General features: G+C 37.4%; 1 protein-coding gene and 1 pseudogene across 11 annotated transcripts in view; both read left to right on the top strand.

The window, feature by feature from the left end:
• The window catches only part of LOC103113241 (large ribosomal subunit protein uL30m-like), a 36,702-nt pseudogene extending 34,797 nt beyond the window's left edge, over positions 1 to 1,905 (top strand).
• Positions 1 to 26,753, top strand: part of PSD3 (pleckstrin and Sec7 domain containing 3) — a 551,235-nt gene that overhangs the window by 390,363 nt on the left and 134,119 nt on the right. The window contains exon 1 of one of the 11 annotated variants that reach the window (XM_060181532.1): positions 23,243 to 23,592. The exons of the other annotated variants lie outside the window; for them this stretch is intronic. Within the exon in view, the coding sequence (XP_060037515.1) occupies positions 23,434 to 23,592 (159 nt within the window). The 5' untranslated portion in view covers positions 23,243 to 23,433. Of the gene's footprint in view, positions 1 to 23,242; positions 23,593 to 26,753 lie in introns of those variants that run through there. 11 annotated transcript variants of the gene reach the window in all.

The raw sequence follows: 26,753 nt of genomic DNA, 5'->3' as shown, positions 1-26,753 counted from the left end.
ATACCTTAAGAGTTTCTTAGTCATGATTTCTTTATCTGTATTCTTTTTAGAATATTACCAGTTGGACCAAAAATATACCCAAACTCATTACCCAAGGCTTCTCCTATGACTTTTCCCATGAGTATAAATGTATGGGCACTGATAATGTGTGTGTGTGTGTGGTTCCTATACTCTTTTACTTTGGCTGACAAGTAGTTGACATTGACTCTTTCTTTCAATGGTATAACATACCCAGTCAAATTAAAGTCAATCCTTCTAGTTTATTGAGTTATACCGTTCCTTTCTTTGAACCACTGTGTGATTATGTAATACATACAGAAAAACTGGCACATGTATATAAACAAAAAAGAAAATTCCTTCATAGTGTGACATTTAGCAGAATAGCACTTCATTAAATTATGTGTTCGGTAAATAACTTTTCTATGAAACAGCCTAGAACTCAACAATTTAACTATTTCCCATTCCCATTACCTGTAGGTGGCCCTGGATGGTTGTGGAAGAACTCTACATTGCTCCTGGCATCTATTTTAATTTTTATTTATTTATTTAAAAAACATATATATATATATGTTTTATATATATATATATACATATATATATATATATATATATATATATATATATTTGGACAGAACTCAATAAAGAATGGGGATGATAGAGAAAGTGTGTAGCTGGGTGACATTTAGCTAGGGGAGGGAGACTATTTGTTTTCAAGACATATTTGGCCCATGGATCTATGTCCTACTTCTCACAGTCTCTAGAGAATTTACCACATTCCTAGCAGGGATTTTGTGCTCAGTAGTTCAAAGGTCACCAGGGACACTGCAGACTGTGACAAAAGCTGTGGAATCTCTCTTCTGTACAGATTGAATTCTGGGTTCATCATAAATTCACCAAGTCAAGAATTCCAGATGAAATATTTCAGCCTTCACCTGCAGGTCATAAAAAATATGGTGGAGATCCACAGCACTTTCAAAAACTACATATTATTACCAGAATAAAAAGAAAAACAAAACAAAGTCCATTTTAGGGAAAAGACATAATAAAGATGCTTGGATTAGAGTAAGCACATAATCCTCAAGTTCAAAAGTCTATCCCTTCGGTGAATGCAAAACTGAAAGTGATTAAACATTTGATAAGAATCAAGGCTTTGAAGTTGCCCCTTCCAGCAGAGGAGGATATGGATAACACATGTCTCAAGAGCACTGGGAATTAGTAGTGAAGTGGCGTCTAAACCCTGTAGAACAAGAAGGAGTTAAGTGAGATTATGAAACACAAATCCTTTTTGTTTAAAGACAGTGAGAAAGTGTTTTCATTAAATGGTATTTCAAAGGCTAGGGAGATAATACAGAGGCAGCAAGTCAGACTTCAATGCCTGAGGCTCTAGATGACACAGGTTCTATCCCTGGCATCACCATGTGCCAGACCACACAGAGGTCTCTCATAGGTCTCTGGGAATAAATCTCTTTTATCTCTTTATTTTTTTATTTTATTTTTGCCTCCAAGGTTATTGCTGGGGCTTGGTGTCTGCACCACGAATCCACTACTCCTGGAGGCTATTTTTCCCCCTTTTGCTTGCCCTTGTTTTATTGTTGTGGTTATTATTGTTGTTGTTATTGATATCATTGTTGTTGGATAGGACAGAAAGAAATGGAGAGAGGAGGGGAAGACAGAGAGGGGGAGAGAAAGATAAGACACTTGCAGACCTGCTTCACTGCCTGTGAAGCAAACCCCCCTGCAGGTGGGGAGCTGAGGCTCAAACCAGGGTCCTTATGCAGGTCCTTGCACTTTGCGCCATGTGCGCTTAACCTGCTGCACTACTGCCCGACCCCTGGAATAAATCTTCACAGTAAATAAATTTAGTAATCATTCAAAAGAGAGAGAGAGAGGGAGGGAGAGAAAGACCTGTAACACTGCTTTACTGCTTGTGATACTTTCCCCCTACAGCTGGGGTCTGGAGACGTGATCCTTGTTCATTGTAACATACACTCTTCCAAGTATGCCACCACCCAGTTCCCATCTACTGTTATTTATTTATTGCATCCAGGGTTATTGCTGGGGCTTGGTGCCTGCACTAAGAATCCACTGCTACTGGTGGCCATCTTATTTTCCCTATTGTTGTTGTAGTTGTTGTTGCTGGATAAGACAGAAAGAAATTGAGAGAGGAGGGGAAGAAAGAGGGGGAGAGAAAGAACACTGTTGCATTATATGCAACACTGGGGATTGAACCCAGGGCCTTTTGTATTCAAAGATTGTACTCTGCCCTCTGAGTCATTACTGATGTCCTTATTGGTAAATCTAATCTGTAGGAGCAGTCTCTCTATAATAGAACCAATCTTGGAGTTAACCAATCACACAGTACATCTAAAACCTACACAGGAACACAGAAGCAGTCATATTTACTCATATTCCTATGGCTAAAGAAAGCTGCTTGATGATGACCAACATCAATAGAATAAGAAGATTGCCCAGAAATCCTGCAAGTTGGTTGTATGTATCTATCTCTGGCAAATAATATAATTTATGATATTTTGGATCAAAATGCTGTTTCTGAACACACAGTGACAACATTCTACTTTTCTGTTCATGAATGCTCACTTCACCTCACAGACAAATACACTCTGACCTCCCCAAAGAAGATCCAATGATGTAGCTCACTTGGATAGTGCACTGATTTGCCCTGTGCATGATCCAGGTTCAAGACTGAGCTCTACCACATTGAAGGGAACTTCAGTGCTATTCTCTCTGTGTGTCTCTCTCTCTATCTCTCATTCAATATAAAAAATAATAGGCAGCATACTTTTACAATAGAGTTATAACTGAGCTCAAATTTAAATGGTTGTGTATCTGTATTTTTCCAGTTCATATATTAAGAAAATTTTACATATAGTCTATTATTTATTGTATATGATATACATTATTTAACCAATCTTCCACTGTTATATACTCAGATTATTCTTGCTCTTTTAAATAACTTTTCAAAGACTCTTTGAAATATTGTTATTTTTTATATTACTATGACAAAAGGCCCATGCTTATATTTAGTAATTTTTATTTGTATTAGAAAGTTGTCATTCAGAAAAACTATTCTGTGTGATTTAGGATTAGTTTGACAGGTAAAAATAATATTTCTTTTTCTCCAACTGAATTTTTGTAATTTTATTTTAGAATTTTTTATAATTCTATTGAACATTAATATTTCTTCATTTTTCAATTATCTATTTATAACTTTCTTTCCACTTTTAAAATGGAATAACCCTTCTTTGAAAATATATTTTATCTACTGGAACATGAATAAACACACTGACCAGGGGGATAGAATTGAGATCCCAGAAGTAAGCCCCCATGCCTTTGGACATCTAATTTTTGACAAAGGTGCCCAGACTATTAAATTGGGAAAGCAGAGTCTCTTCAACAAATGTTGTTGGAAGCAATGGGTTGAAATATGCAGAAGAATGAAACTGAACCACTATATTTCACCAAATACAAAAGTAAATTCCAAGTGGATTAAGGACTTGGATGTTAGACCAGAAACTATCAGATACTTAGAGGAAAATATTGGCAGAACTCTTTTCTGCATGAATTTTAAAGACATCTTCAATGAAATGAATCCAATTACAAAGAAGACTAAGGTAAGCATAAACCTATGGAATTACATCAAATTAAAAAGTTTCTGCACAGCTAAAGAAACCACCACCCAAACTAAGAGACCTCTTACAGAATGGGAGAAGATTTTTACTTGTCATACGTCATACAAGGCGCTAATAACAAGAATATATAAAGAGCTTGCCAATCTCAACAACAAGAAAACAAATAACCCCACCCAAAAATGGAGAGATACTATCTATAAGTGAGATCATCTGGTATTCATCCTTCTACTTCTGACTTATCTCACTTAATCTGACCCTTTGAAGTTCTCTGGAGATGTGGAGGAGGAGATCACATCATTTATGACAGATGAGTGGTATTCCATTGTGTGCATATGCTGTAACTTTATTAGTCACTCATTTATTGTTGGACATCTAGTTGCTTCCATGTTTGGGCTGTTACAAACTATGCTTTTATCAATCTAGATGTACACAGATCTCTTTAAATATGGAGTGTGTGTGTGTGTGTGTGTGTGTGTGTGTGTGTGTACTGTACATTCTTTGGATTGATTCCTAGGAGAGAAATTGCTGGGCCATAGGGTAAATCCATTCTTAGTGTTCTGAGGACTCTCCAGTCTCTTTTCCACAAGGTTGAACCAATTTACATACCCACCAACAGTGTAGAAACAGTCCTCTTTCCCCATATCCTCTTGTTGTTTCTGTCCTTTCTGATGTGTGTGACATTCTCACAGGTATAAAGTGGTATCTCACCATTCTCTTTATTTTCATTTCTCTGATAATCAGTGACTGAATAATTTTTCATAAGTCTGTTGGTAGTCTGGATATCCTGTTTGGTGAAAATTTTGTCCACATCCTCTCCCCATTTCCATTGTTATGTTTTTGTGTGGTTGCTGCTGAGCTTTTTTTCTTCCTATATATTTTGGTTAATGGTCCTTTGTCCAGTTTGCGGTACATAAAGGTCTTGGCCCATTCAGTCGGGACTGAGAAGCTCTTGCTCCTTGTCACTGCATAAGATTCTTCACTGCCAAAGTTCACTTTCTCACAGCCCATCCTCTTGAAAATGTAAATTCTCCACTTAAGAGAAATTCTCCCATAAGAGAAATAATTCTCCAGAATAAAGCAAATTATCTTTTTTAGTGTCAGTAAAGTTAGTTTTTGAAGCAAAGACAAAATTATATATTTTTAATCAGGAAACAAGTTTTTAGTACATTATGCTTTGCTTTGGTTTTTGCTTTTTCATCTATTTGGCATCTTTTACATCTTAATTTGCCAGGAAGTTCCTTTTTCCCTTTTGATAAATCAACTGCTTTTTGAAGTCAGTGCCACAACTTCAGGAATGAGCATATGCTGTTGCAGTATTTTTAGGGTTAAAAATACTTTGGTTCATGTGAAATAAGTTTCATATATATTAATACTTTAGACCAAACTCTAAAAGTGATTTCTTTGAGATTCAGCTACATGCATTTCTACTTCACTTAGTTTCAAATGCAAGCTTTACTTACTAATTTCGAGCTCAGTCTCATATATTGTCACTAGAAACACATTCATGTCATTGTTACTATTTTATTTTTAAAAAAATGCCAAAGGCTAGCAGTTAACCTTTTAGAAATTGCATCCATTGTAATATAATTGCCTAGTCTTTTGTGTAAGTCATTTACATGTTATTTATTTTAACTAAGATTTCTACTTCTTAGGGAATTCTCTATGTGGGAGTCTATTATCTGTGGGTAATTATTATGCCGACAAAAATGGCATATTGCTAGTTTGCATTATTAGAAGTTTGTTTTCAGCTTTTCTTTGAAAAGTAAATGCTTCCCCAGAGTTCAAATAGTCACACGATAATAAAGAATTGAAAGATAGCAATTTTGATTGCAACCTCCTGAAGGTCTTACTCAGTACCATAGGTACCTTGGTGAGGCCAGTGTATATTATTCTGGGGGAGCCCTTTCTAAACTGAGTAGGTTCTGAGGAGCTGCAGTTTCATTTGCATATTCACCAGGAAGCATCACAAACTTTTTTTTTTTAAATTTTTTATTTAAGAAAGGATTAGTGAACAAAAGCATAAGGTAGGAGGGGTACAACTCCACACAATTCCCAACACCCAATCCCCATAACCCACCCCCTCCCCTGATAGCTTTCCCATTCTCTATCCCTCTGGGAGCATGGACCCAGGGTCCTTGAGGGATGCAGAAGGTAGAAGGTCTGGCTTCTGTAATTGCTTCCCCGCTGAACATGGGCGTTGACTGGTCGGTCCATACCCCCAGTCTGCCTCTCTCTTTCCCTAGTAGGGTGTGACTCTGGGGAAGCTGAGCTCCAGGACACATTGGTGGGGTCTTCAATCCAGGGAAGCCTAGCCAGCATCCTGGTGGCATCTGGAACCTGGTGATTGAAAACAGAGTTAACATATGAAGCCAAACAATTTGTTGAGCAATCATGGATCCCAAGCTTGGAATAGTGGAGAGGAAGTGTTAGGGAGGTACTCACTGCAAACTCTAGTGTAGTCCTGCTTTCAGGTATATATTTTGCAGTAGTTTATGGATACGTGTGCACATAAGCTCTCTCTCACAGAAACTGGTGTATATCTAGGTTATGGGACTTTGTTAGAAAGTGAACTACCTGAGATGAAATTAGAGTGTACTATTAAAGGAAAGGTCTCACCCGAGTAATGAAGCTGAAGGGTTGTCATTCCACACGTGAAGTCTCTGGATACATTCTGAGGTGAAGCATGTTGAGGTAGCAATCGTTGCTTTGGTTAGGTTGTGATCGGCAGATGCAATGTTATTTGGTTTGGATTGGGAGATGCATACGGGAAAGTGGGCCCTATCCAAGGGTTCCAGGACTGGGGGAAGTAGGGGCTCTATAGTGAAGATGTGAGGTTCCTGCTGTCTTAGGGTTCAAAAAGACACTCAATAGTTAATATTATCATCACATTATTTGTTAATTGGGTTAACTTTGAAAAGTCCCTTTGTTATGGTTTGATGGACAGTACCCAGTATCTTGTATATAGCTGTGCTATTGGAAGCTTCTAATCTACTTGGTCTAGGCTTTTGAGAGAGTCCGCATATCAAATACATAGCCTATATATTAAAAAGATTCAGTTTGTCTTTTGAGAAACTTTGAGACATACAATTGATTTCCCCCTCTCATATTAATTAGCTACTGATTTATATGTCTACATTTTGCTAGGAGTGTACATAAACACCATTCCCACCACCAAAGGACTGTGACCCATCCCTCCCGCCCACTCCCACCCCCCACTGGCCCAGGAAGCTACATGCCTACCCCTCACCACTGGGTTTTTACTTTGGTGCCCTACTTACAATTTGATCAGGTCCTGCTTTTAGTTTCCCTTTCAGATCTTCTTAGTCAGCTTCTATTGATGAGTGGGATCATCCCATACTCATCTTTATCTTTCTGACTTAGTTCACTTAACATAATTCCTTCTAGCTCTGTCCAAGATGGGTCAGAGAAGGTGGGTTCATTGTTCTTGATAGCTGCATAGTATTCCATTGTGTATATATACCACAGCTTTCTCAGCCACTCATCTGTTGTTGGGCACCTGGGTTGCTTCCAGGTTTTAGCTATTATGAATTGTGCTGCTATGAACATAGGAGTACACACCTCTTTTTGGTTGGGTGTTATGGAGTCCTTGGGGTATAACCCCAGGAGAGGAATTATTGGGTCATATGGAAGGTCCATGTCTAGCCTTCTGAGAGTTTTCCAGACTGCTCTCCACAGAGGCTGTACCAATTTACATTCCCACCAGCAATGTAAAAGGGTTCCTCTGTCCCCACATCCTCTCCAGCATTTGTTGCTGCTGTCCTTTTTGATGTATGCCATTCTTACAGGAGTGAGGTGGTATCTTAGTGTTGTCTTGATTTGCATTTCTCTGATAATCAGTGACCTAGAGCAGTTTTTCATATGTTTGTTAGCCTTTTGGATCTCCTCTGTGGTGAATGTTTTGTTCATTTCCTCTGCCCATTTTTGGATGGGGTCATTTGCTTTTTTGCGGCTAAGTTTGCTGAGCTCTTTATATATTTTGGTGATTAGTTTCTTGTCTGATGTCTGGCATGTGAAGATCTTCTCCCATTCTGTGAGGGGTCTCTCTGTTTGTTTAATAGTTTCTTTGGATGTGCAGAAGCTTTTCAATTTGATGTAGTCCCATTGGTTTGTTTCTGCTTTGGTCTTCCTTGCAATTGGGTTTGATTCATCAAAGATGTCCTTGAGGTGTATGTGGGAAAGTGTTTTACCAATGTTTTCCTCTAAGTATTTGATTGTTTCTGGTCTGACATCTAGGTCTTTGATCCATTTGGAGTTGATTTTTGTTTCTGGTGAGATAAAGTGGTTCAATTTCATTCTTCTGCATGTTTCAACCCAGTTTTTCCAGCACCAGAATTCACATAAAAGAAACTCTCCTGTAGTTTATTAAGGAGGATAGAGACCCTAACAAGGAAAACAATGAGAAAGCTCTGGTACTGCAAGCCAGTTGCTGCCTTCCTTTCAGTCCACAGGCTGGCAGCAAAGAAAAAAGGGTATGTTAAACCCAGCTCTTAACACTGGCAGATAAGGTGACTTTCTCCTGCTAGAATTTCTTGACAGTTTTTGTCTTCACAGTCAAGGCAGCATTAGAAAAAAGAGATACATTCTAGGGACAATGTGGACCTAAGAGAGTTACAGTTTAATCTATTTCAAGATTATCTTAAATGCACTGAGGAAAAAGAAAAAAAAAAAAACATTGGCTGCATGTGCTCATTTCAACCTTCCTCTAGAAATGGATGAGTTATCTGTGGAGTAAAAGCAAAATAGCAACAAAATGGTCAGAATGTCTGAAGTCAGTCTTCTGATTCCTGAGATATATTCTTCCTTAGAAGTAAAATATTAAAGCTTAGATATTCTGAATCTCAGTCTAGCATATGTTCTAGTCTGTTTCTTTAAAAATAAAAATGAAGACAAGAGTAAAAGAAGATGCAGTATGTTATCAGTTGATCTGTATGATGTTCTGAAATCCATTTGTCCTGAAGTCTAGAGTTCTAGAAACATGTTTTATTTTTCTGATTTTTCCCTTGTGTTGGTGCCCTAATTGCTTAACTGGTTCAGTTTCAACTTAAGTATAAAACAGACAACAACCAGGAAAAAAAAAACCTGATTTTTTTATGCATTATTTTATGTATCTGGTCTATTTTTACTTGCTGTTTTTAATAGGGGAAACAAACCCATAAATATTGGTACTGGGGTAGAGATAACATGATGGTTATAAAAAAAAATTCATGCCTGATGCTCTGAGGTTCCAGGTTCAATCCCCAGAGATGATAAGGAGTTCTCTGGTATCTCTCTGTCTCACTAAAATAAAATATTTTTAAAGTAGTTTTATAAAATTTGGTTTCTTAAATTTGTATTCTTTAGAGTTACCTTATAAATAGGTAAATGCTTATGTTTAATGCTTATGCCAATAGATAAAATGGCAGGCTCCAAAACCAGCTTTTAGAAGTTACAGCCTGCTAAAAAGCTGTGATTTTGCTTATTCTTAGCTTCCAATTGTTGACTTTTCTTAGTATTCACATTACTAAATGTTTACAGAAGTATGGCAAAAAAGGTTTGTGCTGATAGAGGTGGAATATAAACTTTAAGTAATATTCACACTATTTAAGTAATGTTTTATATCTTTAAGAATTTGATTCAATAGAAACAACCCTCTAGAAATTACATAATATTCTTACTATAAATATAAATATAGTTCTTTATGACTCATTCATGAGAACATAAAAATATTAATAGTTTTAATTGTCTAAATAATAAATTATTGGACATTTTGAATCTCTTAGAGTATACCTACGTAAGTGATTAATATTTTATTTATTTATTCCCTTTCATTGCCCTTGTTGTTTTATTGTTGTAGTTATTATTAATGTCATTGCTGTTGGATAGGACAGAGAGAAATGGAGAGAGGAGGGGAAGACAGAGAGCAGGAGAGAAAGATAGACACCTGCAGACCTGCTTCACTGCCTGTGAAGCGACTCCCCTGCAGGTGGGGAGCCGGGGCTCGGAACCAGGATCCTTTTGCCTGTCAGTGCGCTTAGAGCATGATTAATTTTTTTTTTTTTCTAAGGGAAGTGGGATTGCTTCATCATGTTAATTGTTGACTTGAGACTCCCAAAAGATGGATGTCAATTTCAGATTCCATTTCTCATTTTTGGTATAGAGTTTGATGAAGTAAGACTCTCAAATGCCCTTGCAACTGAGGAAGGTCTCACATCCAAACTTTTCAGGAATTCTCTTGTAGGTACCCATAGAGAAAATTTTATACTTGGGAATAACTTGAAGCTGTTAGCCATTTGCCAATTTTTTAAATAAAGAAATGAAGAAATATAACCGGACTCTTATTGTTTGATAATTTTTCCCTTCTATCTAATTGTCATTTGTTCAATGTGTAATACTGGGAAAACCTTAATGAACTTTGTTTTAAATAACTGACATAATTAGAATAGTTCACATGTTGGTTTTGCTCCTACTTTACCACATAGTTATTCTGTCTCAATATAACTATCCAAAAATTTCTTAAGAATAATTTGTTTTATGCACTTGAATTCTGTATATTTCTCTCCTGCTTATTGTCCAGTGTACCCTCATACTACCTGAAGCCTTTGCTAAGAAATAATACACTTTCTAGGTAATATTTTCTAGGGAAACTCTCCTTCATATATCATATTCGGCCATGTAAGTAGATAAGTCAACTCACTAAATACAAAATACAAATACCTTTTTTAAAAAACATTTTCTCCACCTTCTGCATCCCACAATGACTTTTAGGTCCATACTCCCAGAGGGATAAAGAATAGGAAAGCTATCAGGGTAGGGAATGGGATATAGAGATCTGGTGGTGGGAATTGTGTGGAGTTATACCCCTCTTATCCTATGGTTTTGTTCATGTCTCCTCCTTTTTAAAATAATAATAATAAAAAGAATAGGAACGCATCCAGTGGAGGGGATAGGATACAGAACTCTGGTAGTGGGAATTGTGTGGAATTGTACCCCTATTGTCCGATGGTATTGTCGATATTTTTTTATTTTATAAATAAATTTTGAAAAACCTAAAAAAACATTTCAGTAATGATTTAATATTGATTTACAAAATTATAAGATAACTGGGGTATAATTCCATACCTTTCCAACCACCAGAGTTCTGTATCCCCATTTCCTTCACTGGAAACTGCATTTGTTCCTCCAAGATCACAGATACTGGTTGACTATTATATATATGTGTATTTTCCCCCTGTCTTCTTTCTTTCTAAGTCACACTTAATACTTCTGAGTGTCCCTCCCCATCCCCCCACTACTCACCTCCCCCTTTTCCTCTTCTCTCTCCAGATTCTAATGTAATTGGAGTTCAGAGCCCTTTGTTCATCTTCCTCTAATATTTATTCTTCTGGTAGTATGGACCAAAATTCTTTATGGGGTGCATAAGGTCAGAAGTCTGGCCTCTGTGGTTGTGTCCGTGTGAGACTACTGGGAATTTTAAAATCATGAATGTGACTATCCTAATTCTATTGTCAGAACTTCTCTAAAATTTTCCCCTAAACTAATGCTACTATGATTTAAAGCTGAATATTTCTCCCTTTGCTTAATAAGAATGAATACAGGTAGTAGAGTCATATTTCTTAGAACTAGCTCAATAAAAATTAAATATTTCTTACTTTAAATTATATTCAGGCACTAATAGGCTTATCATAACTTGATGAGTGAATATAACTTATTTTAATGCAGTAAAATCATGGTAATTCTGGAGAGGAATTACAATTAGTTCTCAAATCAAAGAACATTTTTAAAGAAATACACTTCTATTTGCTTCTGAAATGTACTTTAACGCAAGCTAATCAAAGTGCTGCCTGATTAAAAAAAAATCATCTATAGTAGTAGAAAAAACCGAACCTTAAGGACCTAATAGATTCAACATTGAATGATTTTATGCAATTTAGCTAAGTTCTCTGAAACCCATCTTATAATGAGATTAATAATATCTGTCAGGATTTTTCATGAGGGTTAAATAGAATAATGAAACTCCTTGAGAAGCATACTTTCAGTCAGATTGCATGGGACATTACTAGGAAATAAGCACCAGTTCTCCTAGAAAGGGGCCCTGGCCCTTATATAGGAGAGAAGGACTAGATAGGACTTGCCCTGGAGAGGTTTGTTAACTTTGAGACAGTCTCCACAACTCTAAAACCCAGAGAATGTGATACTGGCTGGTGGCACACCTTGTTGAGCACACAAATTACCATGCTTAAAAGCCTGGTTTCAAGCCCTTCATCCCAACCTGCAGGGAGGATGCTTTATAAGTAGCTGAGCAAGGCTACAGGTGTCTCTCTTTCTCTCTCCCTCTCTGTATACTTCTCCCATCTAATTTCTTTCTGTTCTATTTAAAGAAAGAAAAAAGACTAAAAAATGGCTATCAGGAATGGTGGATTCATTGTGCAGGCACAGAACCCCAGCAATAACTGTAGTGGCAATAGTAATAATAATAAAATACCAGAAGGATCTCTGCAGAGCTTTGCTACTAGATGACTGGGGAAATGGAGTAGAAGGGTGAGCTGAGGAGTCAGGCAACTTCCTTTAGCTAAGGGCAGTGCTCACAGAGGGCTGACAATTGAGACTGATGTGTCATTCGTTCTGTAGAGATAGGATATCTGCACAGTCTTCCAAGAATGTTCTTTGCCTTTTACTTCCTATTGCAAATTCTGCTTTACAGTATTAAAACATGCTGTTGCACTGTGTGAACATGATCATTTCATCCTTTAAGTTGTTTTCTGTGATTTCTCTGCTAAAAAAATTTTTTTTCATCTCCTGCAGTATATCTGTAAATTTTTCTAAAGTATAGTCATGGAAGAACTGCCAGGTCAAGGTAGGGCAATTCAACTGTTATTTAATGCAAATTATTTTTCAGAGTGTTTTCAGAGGAGGAGTGAACATGTAGGCAGGGTCCTTATGAAGTTTTTATGGTGAATATTAAATTTAGTTATAGGTTTAATATCTTGGATAAACATTGCATGTGGTGTCTTACATGTATCCATTAGCACACAAAAAAATTCCTTTAAGAAGGAACAGGTAGACATTGTCTATAGTTTCATGAATTTCCTCAGAGTCTTCTGAAATACATAATTTCTTTCGGTAGTACTAAATACTGTGCTCAGTTGTGTTCCCAACATATTAAGGTGGATGCTGTTGGCTTATTACTCTGATTGTCAAACTCATTAGGGTCTATGTGGGTATCAGGGACAATTACTTCAGCAGCTGCCTCTGAGTGATAGTTAGATTTAATTTAGATTGTCAACCACATTGCTGGTCCAAATTGTGATCTTAATATCACTATGGTATTAGTTGTTATTAGCTTTTGTTATACAACAATGTTTGTAAAGAAACTTTTCCTTCTGCTAGACATTTTTAGTCCTCTCAGGGAGAGTCTCACCTGCAAAGAATTGCACAGGCTTGCTTAGGTTCTTTTTAAATGTTGTCTGAAGAAGCAGGGCTCAGCTTACTATTGGTGGTCAGCTGCCACCTATTCTCTTTTAGCTGCCAGATGCTGCAAATTACCTTCTGAGTATTTGCCTTAGTTTGGGGAGGCAGACCAAGCTGGTCTGGCAAATCCCCTGCTACTGTGGTGTGATCCCACCACCGGTTCAGCTGACTGTCATCCCTGAGGCCATGGGCCAAAAGCTCAGAGGTTACTCTTTCGCATAGTCAGTACGGTGTGTAGCCTTGACTTCTGTTGCTCGAAACAAAATGGTACTATTGGTTGTCAGAGCTCCCAGCCTCCAGATGCTTGGCTTCAATCCTGCGCCTCCTCTCACCCCATCCACACACACCAACATCCACCTGAGACCTTGGTGTCCTTGCAATGCAGTGAGGCTTGCAGATTTTATGGTTGTCAAAATTCGTTGTTTTAGGGAGGACATTCTTTGCTGTTGGCTGTTAGTCCATAGCCATACCTCCTGGAAGTGCCTTAATGTTGTCTGAGAATCTTTCATTTTTAAATTTTAGTTTAGTTTTTATATTCTTATATAAAAACATGTATTGGATTGTTTCTAATATCTATGAGCTAGTAATAATTTTGGATGCTATAAATTTCTTCTACTTGGCTAACTTTGAGAGTCTCTCAAGTGAGCACTGCCAACTTACAAGCCATCTCACTCATCACATTAATTTTATTATCTACTCAAGAAGCAAAGGAAGGTAATTTTCTAGAGAAGTAGCCCAACTTTTGATCAAAAAGTAAAATATTTTCTCCAGAGATTCAAGGAATGGAATAGGGTGAGGGCAACTGAGCAGTGTTGATAGCTAGGGGAGGGGGAGCAAATAGTTATTTAAGGCCTAGGAAACAGGAATGTTTTATCATGGTTATTGACTATTTGATGGCCTAGAATTACAGACTAGAATCTTCTTAATTTGTATTACTGAAATGACACTTTAATTTAAACTACTGTTGTTACTCTATTGTTTGTTGCATGAAAGCTGGTACAGGAATATTTTAGATTTCCAAATCACAAGAGCATCAGAATCTAACTCTACTACCACAAATATACCACTTATACATATCAGGTACTATGCTAAGTGCTTCATCTTTCGTTCCACCATCCCACACTGTTTGTAAGTAGCCAAAATTCTTCATGACCAAAAGAAAACAAAATGAAACTGGTCATCAGCAACTGAAAGGTAAAAGGAATTTATTGAAAAATTATAAGGTAGCTCACAAAATGGTGGGGCATGTTATTTTAGAATCACAGCAGAAAATTGGTTCCAACTAAGAAAGGTTGACAGAGGGAAAAAATGCTGAGTGGTTTCCATGGAAAGGTTGTGATCAGGACCTTGCAGCGACTGCGACAAGTATAATTTAGTGCTGACATTGTATCTCTCCCCTGGGAAAAGTGGTCTCTGATGCTAGCTTAAAGGACAGGGAATAGATACCTGTCTGCTAATTTCAGGCTCAAAATAAAGGTTCCCCTAAAGTAGGAAGTTGTTCTTACTGCTTGTTCTAAAATGAACTCAGTTGAGTCATGCTTTCCCCATTTTTCATTGAGATCTAGAGAATTAAAGTGTCTCACCCAAAGCCATTCAGCCAGTGAATGATAAACCCAGTGTCTTTTACATGATAGAACTTACAGTTGACTTATGTAGCACAAAGGGCTGAACTTTTTTTGATGAAATTAAATATAACTAGAAATTATTAATGACTGATAGGAATGTAACTAAATGAACTAATCAAAAAGTGGGAAATGGGTTTTTTTTTTTGGAATATGTTTCTGGTGTGTGAAGCTGAGGTAGTAAGAGAGTGACTTTCTCTGTAAAAGCATCTTTTAAAATCCAATAAGTCATTCTCTTGATTTGTATTGTTTATTAGAGAATAATTTGCCTTTGATGTGAAGCCCCACAAGGACAGCTGTCTCTATTTCATTTCCTCTAATCTTGGCATGCATGTGGCACTTAGAGAATAGTGATTACATTGACAATTTGTGTAATTGATGATAGTTGTTATCAAAAAAGCATTATGGGTGGACTTATTGAATTAGCTTCAGAAAAGGATTTTTCTCAGCATTTGACCATCTCATACATAATTAATAGTGTATCCACTGAAAGAACAGGCTTGGAGCCTCTGAAATGATTCCATTGCATTATTTACACTTTGTAAATATTTGGGGTAGACTAAAGAGTATCTTCTTATGGTACATAAGAATTTTTAGTTTCTGTTATCCATAATAGGTTTCTTTTCCCTCCCCCTGAAGGCCTAATTATTTCAAAACAAATCTTTTTCTTTCTGTTTCTAAAAGGTCTGAGTGCTACCGTGTCAACCATGCAGAATTATATCTTTTGCCCACACAGATGCAGTCTTCCTTCTGTATTTTCATTCACTTCTAAATTGTACATTCTAATATGCGACCCTTGTCTAAATGTCTCATATGACTGAGTTTGGCTTATGAAGAAAAAATAGTTTTGTTTTTTTTTCAAGTTTGGAACTGTTTCACGCTTACAGGGTATCCCCCCTCCCCTAAGAATGCTATTTAATCCTAAATGTAAGATGGTTCTATTTAAAGATCTCCCCCCATCCTGTTGCTTTGTATGTTTTGAAGAACAGATGGAACTAAAGCATGTGATGATCCAGGCAAGACTGAGGGCGGCTCTAGTGAGGAACTTGTCTTCCCAAGTTGCAAAGTCACAGGGGTCTTGACTTCCAGTTGGTAATTGCTGATGGTGATTGTTTAGTAAAATTGGATTTAGTTTACATTCTAGATAATAGCAGATGAACCAAGGAAATCTATAGCTCCACTGCTAGACAAAGCCATTTCCTTTTGTGTCTAGCTATAAAGAGAGAGAAAGATGAACATTATTCCACCATTATGTACCAGGACCCACCTCAACACCTTCTTCACCCCCTCCATTCCCCTCAAGGGTGGAAGTTGGGGATGAGAGTATATATATTTATTTATTTATTTATTCATGAGAAAGACAGGAAGAGAGAGAGAAAGAACCAGACACCAGACAGCACTATGGTACATGTGTTGCCAGGGACTGAACTCAAGACCTCATGGTTGAGAAGCCAATGCTTTATCCACTGCACCACCTCCTGGACCACAAGGGGTGAGAGTTTTTTGCAAATATCTGCCCCAGAGAGATGAGAAATCATACCCACGTTTCAGTAACTGATCTGTAAACCACTAAGCCCCCAATAAAATGCTTTAAAACCTATAGACCTTTACAAAATAGTGGACAAAGAGAAGAAACTATGAAGCTTACTAGCAGGCTGAAGTGGAAATGTAAGGGGAACAAAGAGCAGGTCTGATATTTAACCTGGGAAAAATTATCTGAGTCTTGCTCTACAAAGCAGCCTGTGAAATGTGGCCTGCTTACTTTAACATAGTAGGTTGGTGACTGATGGCAGGAAGATTCCATTTAAGATTAAACATAAATGTTAGGTAGGGGGACTGGTGTGATATTTCATATGGTGACTTCCTTAGTGTTGAGAATCTGATCCTGGGGGTATAGACCACCCAGAGAACCTAGGTTTCTGCCTTACGCTGGCATTTAAAATGGGTCCTCAGACTAGTCCAACTGGAAACACCTAGAAGAAAGAAAAAAATTAGAAAGTCATTATCTGGTTTGCCTATTTTTATTTAAAACCCTTTGTTGTACTATCAAGATAGCTCACTTGGATAGTGTATTTGCTTTGTCATGAGCATGACCTAGGTTCAAACCCAGCACCACTGAAGGAAGCAAAGGTGTTGTGATGTCTTTCTGTCTCTCTACCTCTGTCTCTGTCACTATTTGAAAATGTCAGCATGGAGTGGCGAAATCTGTTACAAAATAAAATCTGTCATGAATATGTACCCTTGATGACTGTTACAAAGTAGCTATTACTTTAAAACAGGTCATAAACATCCAATCTGTGGGCCTTATATGACCAGTAAAATCATTTGTTCTGATCTGACCAAGGCAACTTGCTGACAGGATTCAAAATTCAATAAATTTGTAAACTTTTTTTTGTAGCAATATTAAGTGCTAAGTTTTTTTTTTAAAAAAATATTTTATTTACTTCAAGTATTGGATAGAGACAGAAAAATTGAGTGGGGAGTGGGACATAAAGAGGGAGAGAGACAGCTGCAACCCTGCTTCACCACTTGTGAAGCTTTTCCCGTGCATATGGGGACCAGAGGGACTGGAACCGAAATCCTTGAGCATTGTAATGTGTGCATTTAACCAGGTGTGCCACTGATGGTTCCAATTGTTGTTTTAAGGTGAAGATTTTGTGTGGTTCTGGAATGATGTTATAAATATCCAAATGGCCTCTGGTAGGAAATAAAAGGTCCCCTCACCCCTGTTTTTTTTTTACAAGTGTAGTTAATTTTATTATTATGCTGTTGAGTAGAAAATCGTAACACTGAAAGAACAGGGAGAAACATACCTCACTCCATCATATCAGATTACCCTGGGTCCCTGCATTTGTTCTTTTAAAAAAAATTTTATTTATAAAAAGGTAACATTGATAAAACCATAGGATAAGAGGGGTACAACTCCACACAATTCCCACTACCAGAACTCCATATTCCATCCCTTCCCCTCATAGCTTTCCTATTCTTTATTCCTCTGGGAGTATGGACCCAAGGTCATTATGGGGTATGGAAGGTGGAAGGTCTGGCTTCTGTGATTGCTTCCCCTCTGAACAAGAGCATTGACACGTTGATCCATATTCCTAGCCTGCCTCTCTCTTTCCTTAGTGGAGTGAGGCTCTGGGGAAGTGGGGCTGCAGGACAGATTGGTGGGGCTGTCTGTCCGGGGAAATCCAGTTGGCATCATGCTAGCATCTGGAACCTGTTGACTGAAAAGAGAGTTAACATACAAAGCCAGAAAAGTTATTGACTAATCATGAACCTAATGGCTAGAATAGTGCAGATGAAGAGTTGGGGGGGGGGGTCTCCGTTCTGTAGATAGCTAGTAGGCATATTTTAGTTATATTCCCAAGGGCCTGTGGCTATACTAGTTTTTGTTTGTTTGTTTGTTTGTTTTCCCTGAGCCTGAAATCTGAAATGCAGGTAGATCCAAGTTATTGTATGGGGAGATGGTATCATGGCTGCATAAAGGACCAGAAAGCTGGATCAGGGAAGAGGGTAGCTCCCAAATATGGGAAAGGTGTATAAATATTGTTGACTGTAAACCCCATCAGTTGGATCTGATCTGGGGCCCATATTCAGCTTAGGAGCCTATGTGACCTCTACATCCCAGTAGATCTGAGCTCACATTCTGTGGTCATGAGTAGGAACATTCCAAGCTGCCCCAATATCAACCCAACTTCCTCAGGTGTAACACAGTGTATGTTGTCCAGCTTCCCTTCAGAGGATGCAACATTCTCTACTATTGTTGATGCAAGTTGAGGGCAAGGTCCTATGGAGGGCCCCATTTTCAAACTAGGGTAGAATTGACTTTTTGAGTCTCCTTTCAGCACCTTTTATACGAGTAACTGATATCCAATTCACTTCCAGAGCCAGTCTCCCAATGCTGAATCTTATGTTCCAAGATAATATTTCAAGCCTTATTGCGATCTGAAAATATATGTGACCAAGTAGCCTAGGTGAAAATACCTTCTATTGAAAATTAGGAATCCAAGGCATATATCTCAGTTCTGTTATGCTTTAGTTAAGATCCTGGACGAATCGCTTCCTAATGCTGGGTCTGAGAAGCTCTCATCTATCAAATATAAGTGATTAATTCTAATGTCTTCATTTTTTTCCCCCGTCAATGAAACCAAGTCCAAATTAATGGCCTAGAAAAGGAATTGCTCCTAAGTACTTTTTTTTTTCTGGTGCTGTGGAATAAACCATTGACCTCACAATGCACCTTGATGATTTTTTTTTTCTTTTCTTTTCTTTGAAAGAGAGAGAGAGAAGGAAAAAGAGAGAAAGGGAGACACACCACAGTGCCATGGAGTATCCACCTCCCCCTCTTATTGTCAATGGTGCTGCTCTCATAATTGTTACGCTCCATCCTAAAGCTTTTCATTTGGTAAAGAGTGTGCTCTGCTAGGCAAACTATCTTCCAGGCCCTGGATAATACCTTTATGACAGTAATAGCCCAACAAACATCTTTAGGAGTCAAGGTGATTGGGCCTCTGCTATATTCTTTTTGTTGTTGTTATTGTCACCAGGACTTCACTACTCCAGACTCACTTTTTTTAATATTAGACAGAAAGGCTGTGGGAGATAGGCAAGGATGCCAAAGTACCAAAGCTTACTCCATTACCATTAAGGTTGAACTTGAATGTGGGTCATAAGCATGGCAAAGCTGGTACCTTCTCAGGTGCTGACCCAACAGTGTTGGCTGGAAAATCTCTGTGAATACCTGACCTCTGACTCCCAGGTCCAGTATTCTGGCTGTACTATTTGCATAAATGTGATATAAAGACTCTAGAGGGAGTCATGGACTTCTTTTAAATTAAGTGACTTGGTATTGAGAATTCACTATCACTTTGACTGTTCTCCAAAGTTGTAACTCATTTTTCAATTTTTTTTTCTGCTGAATAGCGCCATGACATTTACTTGGAGAAGAAAAAGGTACCTACCTAGACATTATTGAAGCTGTCTTATCTTTCTCATTTTGGGGTCTGCAAGTCTTTTAGGTTGTTAATATTGTGAGGGTATTCAGTATTCTAGTTATGACATAGACTGTCCTATTATTCCCATACTATGTACCTACATAAAGAAAGTATAGAAAACTGAGGACAGTGCTTGTTCCTTGGGCGGAGAGACTGGGACACTGGTATAGGAAAAAACAAACAAACAAACATAAATTTCACTGCATGAAACTTTTTTTGGTTTCACTTTAATATAACAGATATTGAGAGGGAAGGGAAGTAGAGAGGGAGAGAGACAAAGACACCTGCAATACTGCTTCATCGCGTGTGGAAACCCCCACCCCCACCACACACACACACACACAAACGGGCACTGCATACTTTTTTGTACCATTAGGAACTTTCTTGTGTAGTAACTGTGTTCAGTTTTTCAGAAAAACATATTCCAAATTTTGTTTAAAAAAAAAAGTGAATGACAGCAAGTATAATAGGGAGGTGGAAAGCCTTTGTGTGTTTATGGTGTTTATTTCACTTTATGGTGTTTATCATTATTATGGTGTTTATCAAACTTCTCTGTAGCTGGCACTATTCTTGGCATCAAGGTGCTGCTGACTTATCAAATGAGTGCTGTGAAATTGAGTTGAGGGTTATGATGGATATTGACTAGAGGGTAGTGTTAGGGTTTTTTTTTTCTCTTTTTAAAAATATTTGTTTATTCACTTTTATTGCCCTTGTTTTATTGTTGTTATTGATGTCGTCATTGTTGTTGGATAGGACAGAGAGAAATGGAGAGAGGAGGGGAAGACAGAGAGGGGGAGAGAAAGATAGACACTTGCAGACCTGCTTCATCACCTGTGAAGTGATTCCCCTGCATGTGGGGATCCGGGGGCTCGAACTGGGATCCTTACACCAGTCCTTGCACTTTGTGCCACATGCTCTTAACCCACTGTGCTACCACCAACTCCCGGTGTTAGGGTTTTTAAGAATCTGAACCAAAGAAAATCCCTTGAATAAGGAAACAGTTGAGTTGAGCCCTGGATGGTGAGAATTCAGCTATTGTAGATCAGGATGGAGCAACGAGATCCAGATGGGAGAATGGAAAATGGGAAGAAATTCAGGAAGATTTTAGGAAATTAACTCATACTACCTATGCAGGTAACGTAGTTCAATGTAGAAATCTGGAATAAAGAGACTCCTGACTGAGGGGCCCTTAGTATTAAAAGATAGTGGAGTCTAATTTGGTAGAATAAGGTCTGAGCAGATGACAAGGGGCCCTGAGTGCTGGGGTTCTGCCAGGCCCCCCTCATATCCCTTATGAGGATACATGATGTATTGCAGGTCTTGTGCTATTAGTTTTGAGATTCTAGAGTCTTGCAACTGTCTAGACAGGGGTTTGACTAGAACCAAAACTAGAAAAAGAAAGGGAGACTTTTCTATCCCTGCCTTGTGAAAAGGTTCAATCCAGATGGGAAATAAAAGGGCTTTGTAAATAAACACCATCTGTAGAAGATATAGCATGGCTTGTGGCCTGGCTGAGACTGTGAGTTTGAGTACTGGAATGTTATTCCTTTTTGAGTTTACCTCTCATCTTGAAGTGGGGTTTGTATGTCACCTCACTCCACTTCACAAAACTGTCAATTAGGAATCACAATGTGATAATAGACGTTATTTCTATAAAATAGGCTGTGTTTAACAGATGAAAGTTATTGTCACTAATGGCATTACAGGAATTATAATATCAGTTTTACTTTGGGTAAAGATGGCATTTATCTGCTAAACTTCCTAGACATTAAGTTATAGATTTGATTTATGTTTCTACTAGTGCATGGCTTTCATTCTCTTATATAATTTTTTTTTTTTGGTGGAGAAAGGAAATTTAGTCCATCAGGATATGTGTTCTAACTCCTCAGTATAATGACTGGCAAATATCCAAAAGATGCGTAACTTCAAACCAGACCTCTGTATTTATAACCACACTGAGGTGTGGGTATAGACATGAGACATGAGGTCTCATGTCTTTTATTTTACCTAGTGCTTTCTGAAATTTTAACTCAGCTTTCCTTTTACATGATGAACTCTACTTCTAGCTTTCTTGTGTGAAAATGAGATATTTGCCTACTTAGACTTACGTAGATGCCAAAACTATCAGATTTATCATAATATTATAGGATATCACTTTTATATGTTTTTTGCATGTGCTTTGTGAAGTATGAAGTCACTATAGTTTTATTTTTTAGTTTACTTTGACAATTACTCAATAGTTTCAAAGTTTCTGGATGGAGAGGGACTCAGTAGTTGCCAGTGATGTTACAGATGTGAAACTCAAAGCGTTCTTGAAAAAGAGATCTCCAAACTCTCCAATAACCTATTTTTTTAATGCTAACAAACCTTCAGTCTTTTGCCATGTGCTATATAAATTTTGCAATTCTGAGTCATCAAACAATAGTTCAAATATGAGGAGTGGACAGGTTGGGACAGGTTGAGGTATTTCTCTTCCCATTTTATCTTACAAGCTATTTAGAAATATTTGGATTTTTACTGAGCTCTGGTGGTGGGAATTGTACCTCTCTTATCCAATAGTCTTGTCAGTGTTTCCATTTTATAAATAAATAAATTTTTAAAAATACAAAAAAAATATTTGGGTTTACATGGACCTCTTTTTTTTTCTGGAAAATATGATTCTATACAAACCTGCTGTACCCTGGATTGCCAGATAAGTGAGGTAATGCAATCCTGAATCTTATACTCAAAATTAGCCTCACATGTCAGCAACCTGAATTGCCTAGTCTCCTAATAAGCACCAATTGATAATTACTAGGTGGTCAGTACATATTTTTGTACATTGACAGTCCTTACAGCTACTAGAAAAGCTGTTTGTTCCTTATTAATCAGAGTTGACTTTATTGATTTCACCTTAAGCCTTATTTAAAGTTAATGTATGCTCACTGACTTTTTTTTCAAACTTGTTATAATATTAGTCTCGATTTCTCATACAAGCTGAGTTAATTTCTCTTTAAATATCTGACTACAGTACTCTAAAGCCAGAAGAAATACTGCATTTTTCAGAAAGCATTATAATTTGAATTACTATTAAACATTATATGTCCTGCAACTACAGAAGAAGATAAATCATCTTTGAGATACCTTTGTGGCACCTGTCTTTTTAATAGCCTTTGATGCCCATCTGTATTTTTCCTCCTTTTGGAATTTTAGCTCTGTCCCCACCCCACATGGTGCCTAACAGATTACTTGAGACTTTTATTTGTCGAATGTCTATTTTTGTTAATATTAATGAGCTTGCTGCACAATATAACGAGAGATGGTGCTGCTATTTAGAATGTTAATGAATTGCTTCTCTGGCCAATTGCCATTTTGTTCCACTCTGTGAATAGTGTGTGTGTGTGTGTGTGTGTGTGTGTGTGTGTGTGTGTGTGTGTGTGTAAGAGAGACGAGTAGCAGGGGTGGGATTGCATTTTTTTTTCCTTTTTGCAGCCAGTGACGTGAGCAGTGCCTGGAACAATCAGACTCCCTGCAAACAGGGTAGTTGAAAATGCTGGGGGAGGCAGTCTGGTGTGTCTTAAGCTAAGGCAGATAGATCTCTGTGCTCCAAGCTGCTCAGGCACACCGTGACAGAGTTCCTCTAGCATTTGAGCCTCGCTGCAGTTAGAAAGTGCCTTTTTATTTTTTTCCAAACCCATTCCCCCGTCGACCCTCAAAATGATTGGCGTCAATAGTGTTCAGAGTACCGGCAAGGTGCGAGTGAGGACCTCGGGTTCTGTGAAATACTCCCGGGAGGATTCTATCCGGCGACAGTCCCACCGGTCAAAGTCCATGAAAATTTCCAACTCCTCAGAGTTTTCTGCTAAGGAGACCAAGGTAAAAAAAAAAAAAAATATATATATTATATTATATTATATTATATTATATTATATTATATTATATTATATTATATTATATTATATTATATTATATTATATTGCCAGTTGGATGCTAGCATTAACAAGGTATCTTCTTACCAGTGCCTTATGCTTAATGACAGACTGAGAAGTAGGGTGTATTAAATGGTTCTGTGACAATCAGGTGAGATCAAGTGAAAGGGATGGTACCTGGATTCCAGATGGAGAGATTGCTGGGCGTGGGTCTTTTTAAAGAGATGGTTTGTGGCTAAGAAAGGCAAAGCAATGTTTAAAATGAGGTGACTGTGGGACATTGTTTAGCATATTGATCTTGTTTTTAGTTTCAGAAAGATTGCCTTGACAAATGGTTTGTCAGTGTAGTGTATTTTTAGAACATCAGAAATACAGAGGTATTGTGTAATTTCAACCTTCAGTTAACTCCTCTTGCTTCCCTTCTTCTCTCCACATATATAAAGCTGATATAAAATAGTGGCCTGGTCCTGTTAAACTGTTTCTTGTCTTCTTGAAAGTCATTAGCCCCAGGTATAGCAGGGAAGAATTGTTTCTTCTGTGCCCCTTACATATGCATGTGCTGATGGTGTGCTGGCATTAATTACCTTATCTTCTTGCGACTGTCTATAAGACAATTTAACGTCTGTTCATGTGAGATATGAAAGGAGTGATTACGTAGTGAGATGGGCATTTACTACATGCAACATATTCTTGGGATTCTTCCCACCACCATCTGTGTTAGCAGGGTACTCAGAAACACTCCCACTCCACAGGTTTAAAAATGGAATAATAGAATCATAGGATCTCAGAACTCTAGGGCTGCAGATAGAGATGGCTATGATGGAGATTAAGAGATTTGAGAACATGCCAGAATGCTTGAGTCTCATATTTTCTGCCTCCTTACAGGTGTAGAGGCACACTGGGCTTTCACCCTTTCAGTCCCTTTTTTGCTGTCATTTGTTGTTGAAAAATTTTGGTCATCACAGCTTTCCCTCAAAATATGGCAGAGGTAAAGTGAAAAGAAACCGACTCATTAGTGAATTCTCTAGTTGTTGAATTCTCTAGTAGCTTCCCTCAAAATATGGCAGAGGTAAAGTGAAAAGAAACCGACTCATTAGTGAATTCTCTAGTTGTGAATTCTCTAGTAGTTCTCATTAGTGAATTCTCTCAGATGGGGCTTCTTTTCTCCTCATAATATCTATAAGCTGTAGCTTTAGTCAGAAACATGTGTCTTCACATCCCTGTTAATATGACTTGCATGGATATATATTAGTTTCTGCTGCCGCTGTTGTAAGACCTCCTGTAGAATGATGCCTACTGTCACCTACTGTGATAGACCTGAATGGCTTATTCAGTTGTTAAATAACTAAATGTGTGTGTGTGCATGAATGTGGCTCTTAACATGGCTCTAAAATCACCTTTGATCAGGAGTGCTGGCACGCATTTTTATATTTTATTTTGATAAGAACTGTAACCATGGGTTTTGGGACATTAACAGACCATCCACTAATTCCTACCTATGCCAGTGATAATTTAAGCATTCTATTATTAATTCATCCAGAAGTGTAAGTGTGCTCTATAAAATGTTAGACTCTGGCATAAGTGCTAAATATCTTCTCTGTTACTGAGTAGAGATTCTCTTGATATACATCACTGCAAGAGGAAACCAAACACTTTTATATATATATATATTGCAAAATTTCAAGAAACATAAAACTATAAGAAACCCCTGGTAGAATTGCATTTAATATACAATCACATGATACTATGTAATTGTTTCAATTATATATTTGAGTTATATATGTGCTTGCTAAGTTCCAGGGTGTGTATTCAAGACTGTATTCAAGCTTTCCATATGTCACAAGACATAACACTTCAAGGATTATGTTGTCCTTTGAAATTGAAAAACAGAAATAGCTAATAGAAAATCAATAGGAGAGGAAATTTAATTTTATTGCACTCAATCTTTCTCTAGTAATTTTTGTTTCTTAAATGAAGTAAACTGAGTAACGCTAAGGTCTTGTAACCTAAATGTAATCAGCTCAGTTATGTTATAGATGTGTGTAAAATAAATAGGAATATGCATTCATAACCGGTGTATATGTTTTACTCCAAAATTAATAATCAAAATTCTCATTCAGTTTACTCATATCTGATAGTATGTTTTAGCACTTAAAATCACATGATTTTATTAACAGTATTCCTGTTAATCATGTAAATAACATCTTTGATTACCTGACTTTTCATATAAAATACAAAATATTTAATAATAAGAAGAAGAAGAAGGAGAAGGGGAAGGGGAAGGGGAAGGGGAAGGGGAAGGGGAAGGGGAAGGGGAAGGAGAAGAGGAAGAAGTACAATGGAACACCCAGAGAAACCAAAAAAGGAACCCTTAACTGGAGATACTCCTGATGTATAATTATTATCCCTTGTCAGGAATTTGGAATTAGAACATGTTTGAAGACTTTTAATTATTTATATTTATAACTTGTCTCACTGACCATTAAAAGCATCATTGATAGTTTACCTTAAATAGTTGATTCATTTATAGTGCTCCCTCTTAATGTGGCTTGTTCATTTCTGTCCTTCACTTGAAGCAAGTGTCAAAGTACTTCTAGAAGGATTATATACTCTTTACTTTGATTTTAACACAATTTCTTAAAAGTTTTCTTTGATCAAACAACTTTAAGTTCTAAAAAACCACTGAATTTTCTAATCCTTTATGATTCATATTGACATAGACATTATTTATCTTACGAAATTGGGTGTGTTCAGGGTGTTATGGCCATAGACAAGCATTATTTAAACTAGTAAAATACACCCTGTTACCTTCTTTAAAAATATGTGTCTTCCAGATAGTGTTGTTTACATCAAATCCTGAAGCAGATAAAATGGGCAGGACACAAATTCCATATCTTTTAGAAGAATATATATATACATTTGGTGGAGAATATACTTATTATTGAATTGTATTAAATCTGATTTTGATGTATATTTATTAAGCATCTAATATTGGAAACCTATAATGAGACTCCTGGCCATGAGGGGGCAGTGCAGACTTTCCTGCTGTCTGTCCCAGCTGGCTTCTTTGCCTTTGACAGAAGTGACATTTTGAAATCAGTTTCTTAA

This window comes from Erinaceus europaeus, chromosome 2 (assembly GCF_950295315.1).
Source record: "Erinaceus europaeus chromosome 2, mEriEur2.1, whole genome shotgun sequence".
In the NCBI taxonomy this organism is placed as follows: Eukaryota; Metazoa; Chordata; class Mammalia; order Eulipotyphla; family Erinaceidae; genus Erinaceus; species Erinaceus europaeus.
The sequence above is the reverse complement of the archived record's forward strand: the minus strand, read 5'-3'. Positions and strand labels throughout refer to the sequence as shown.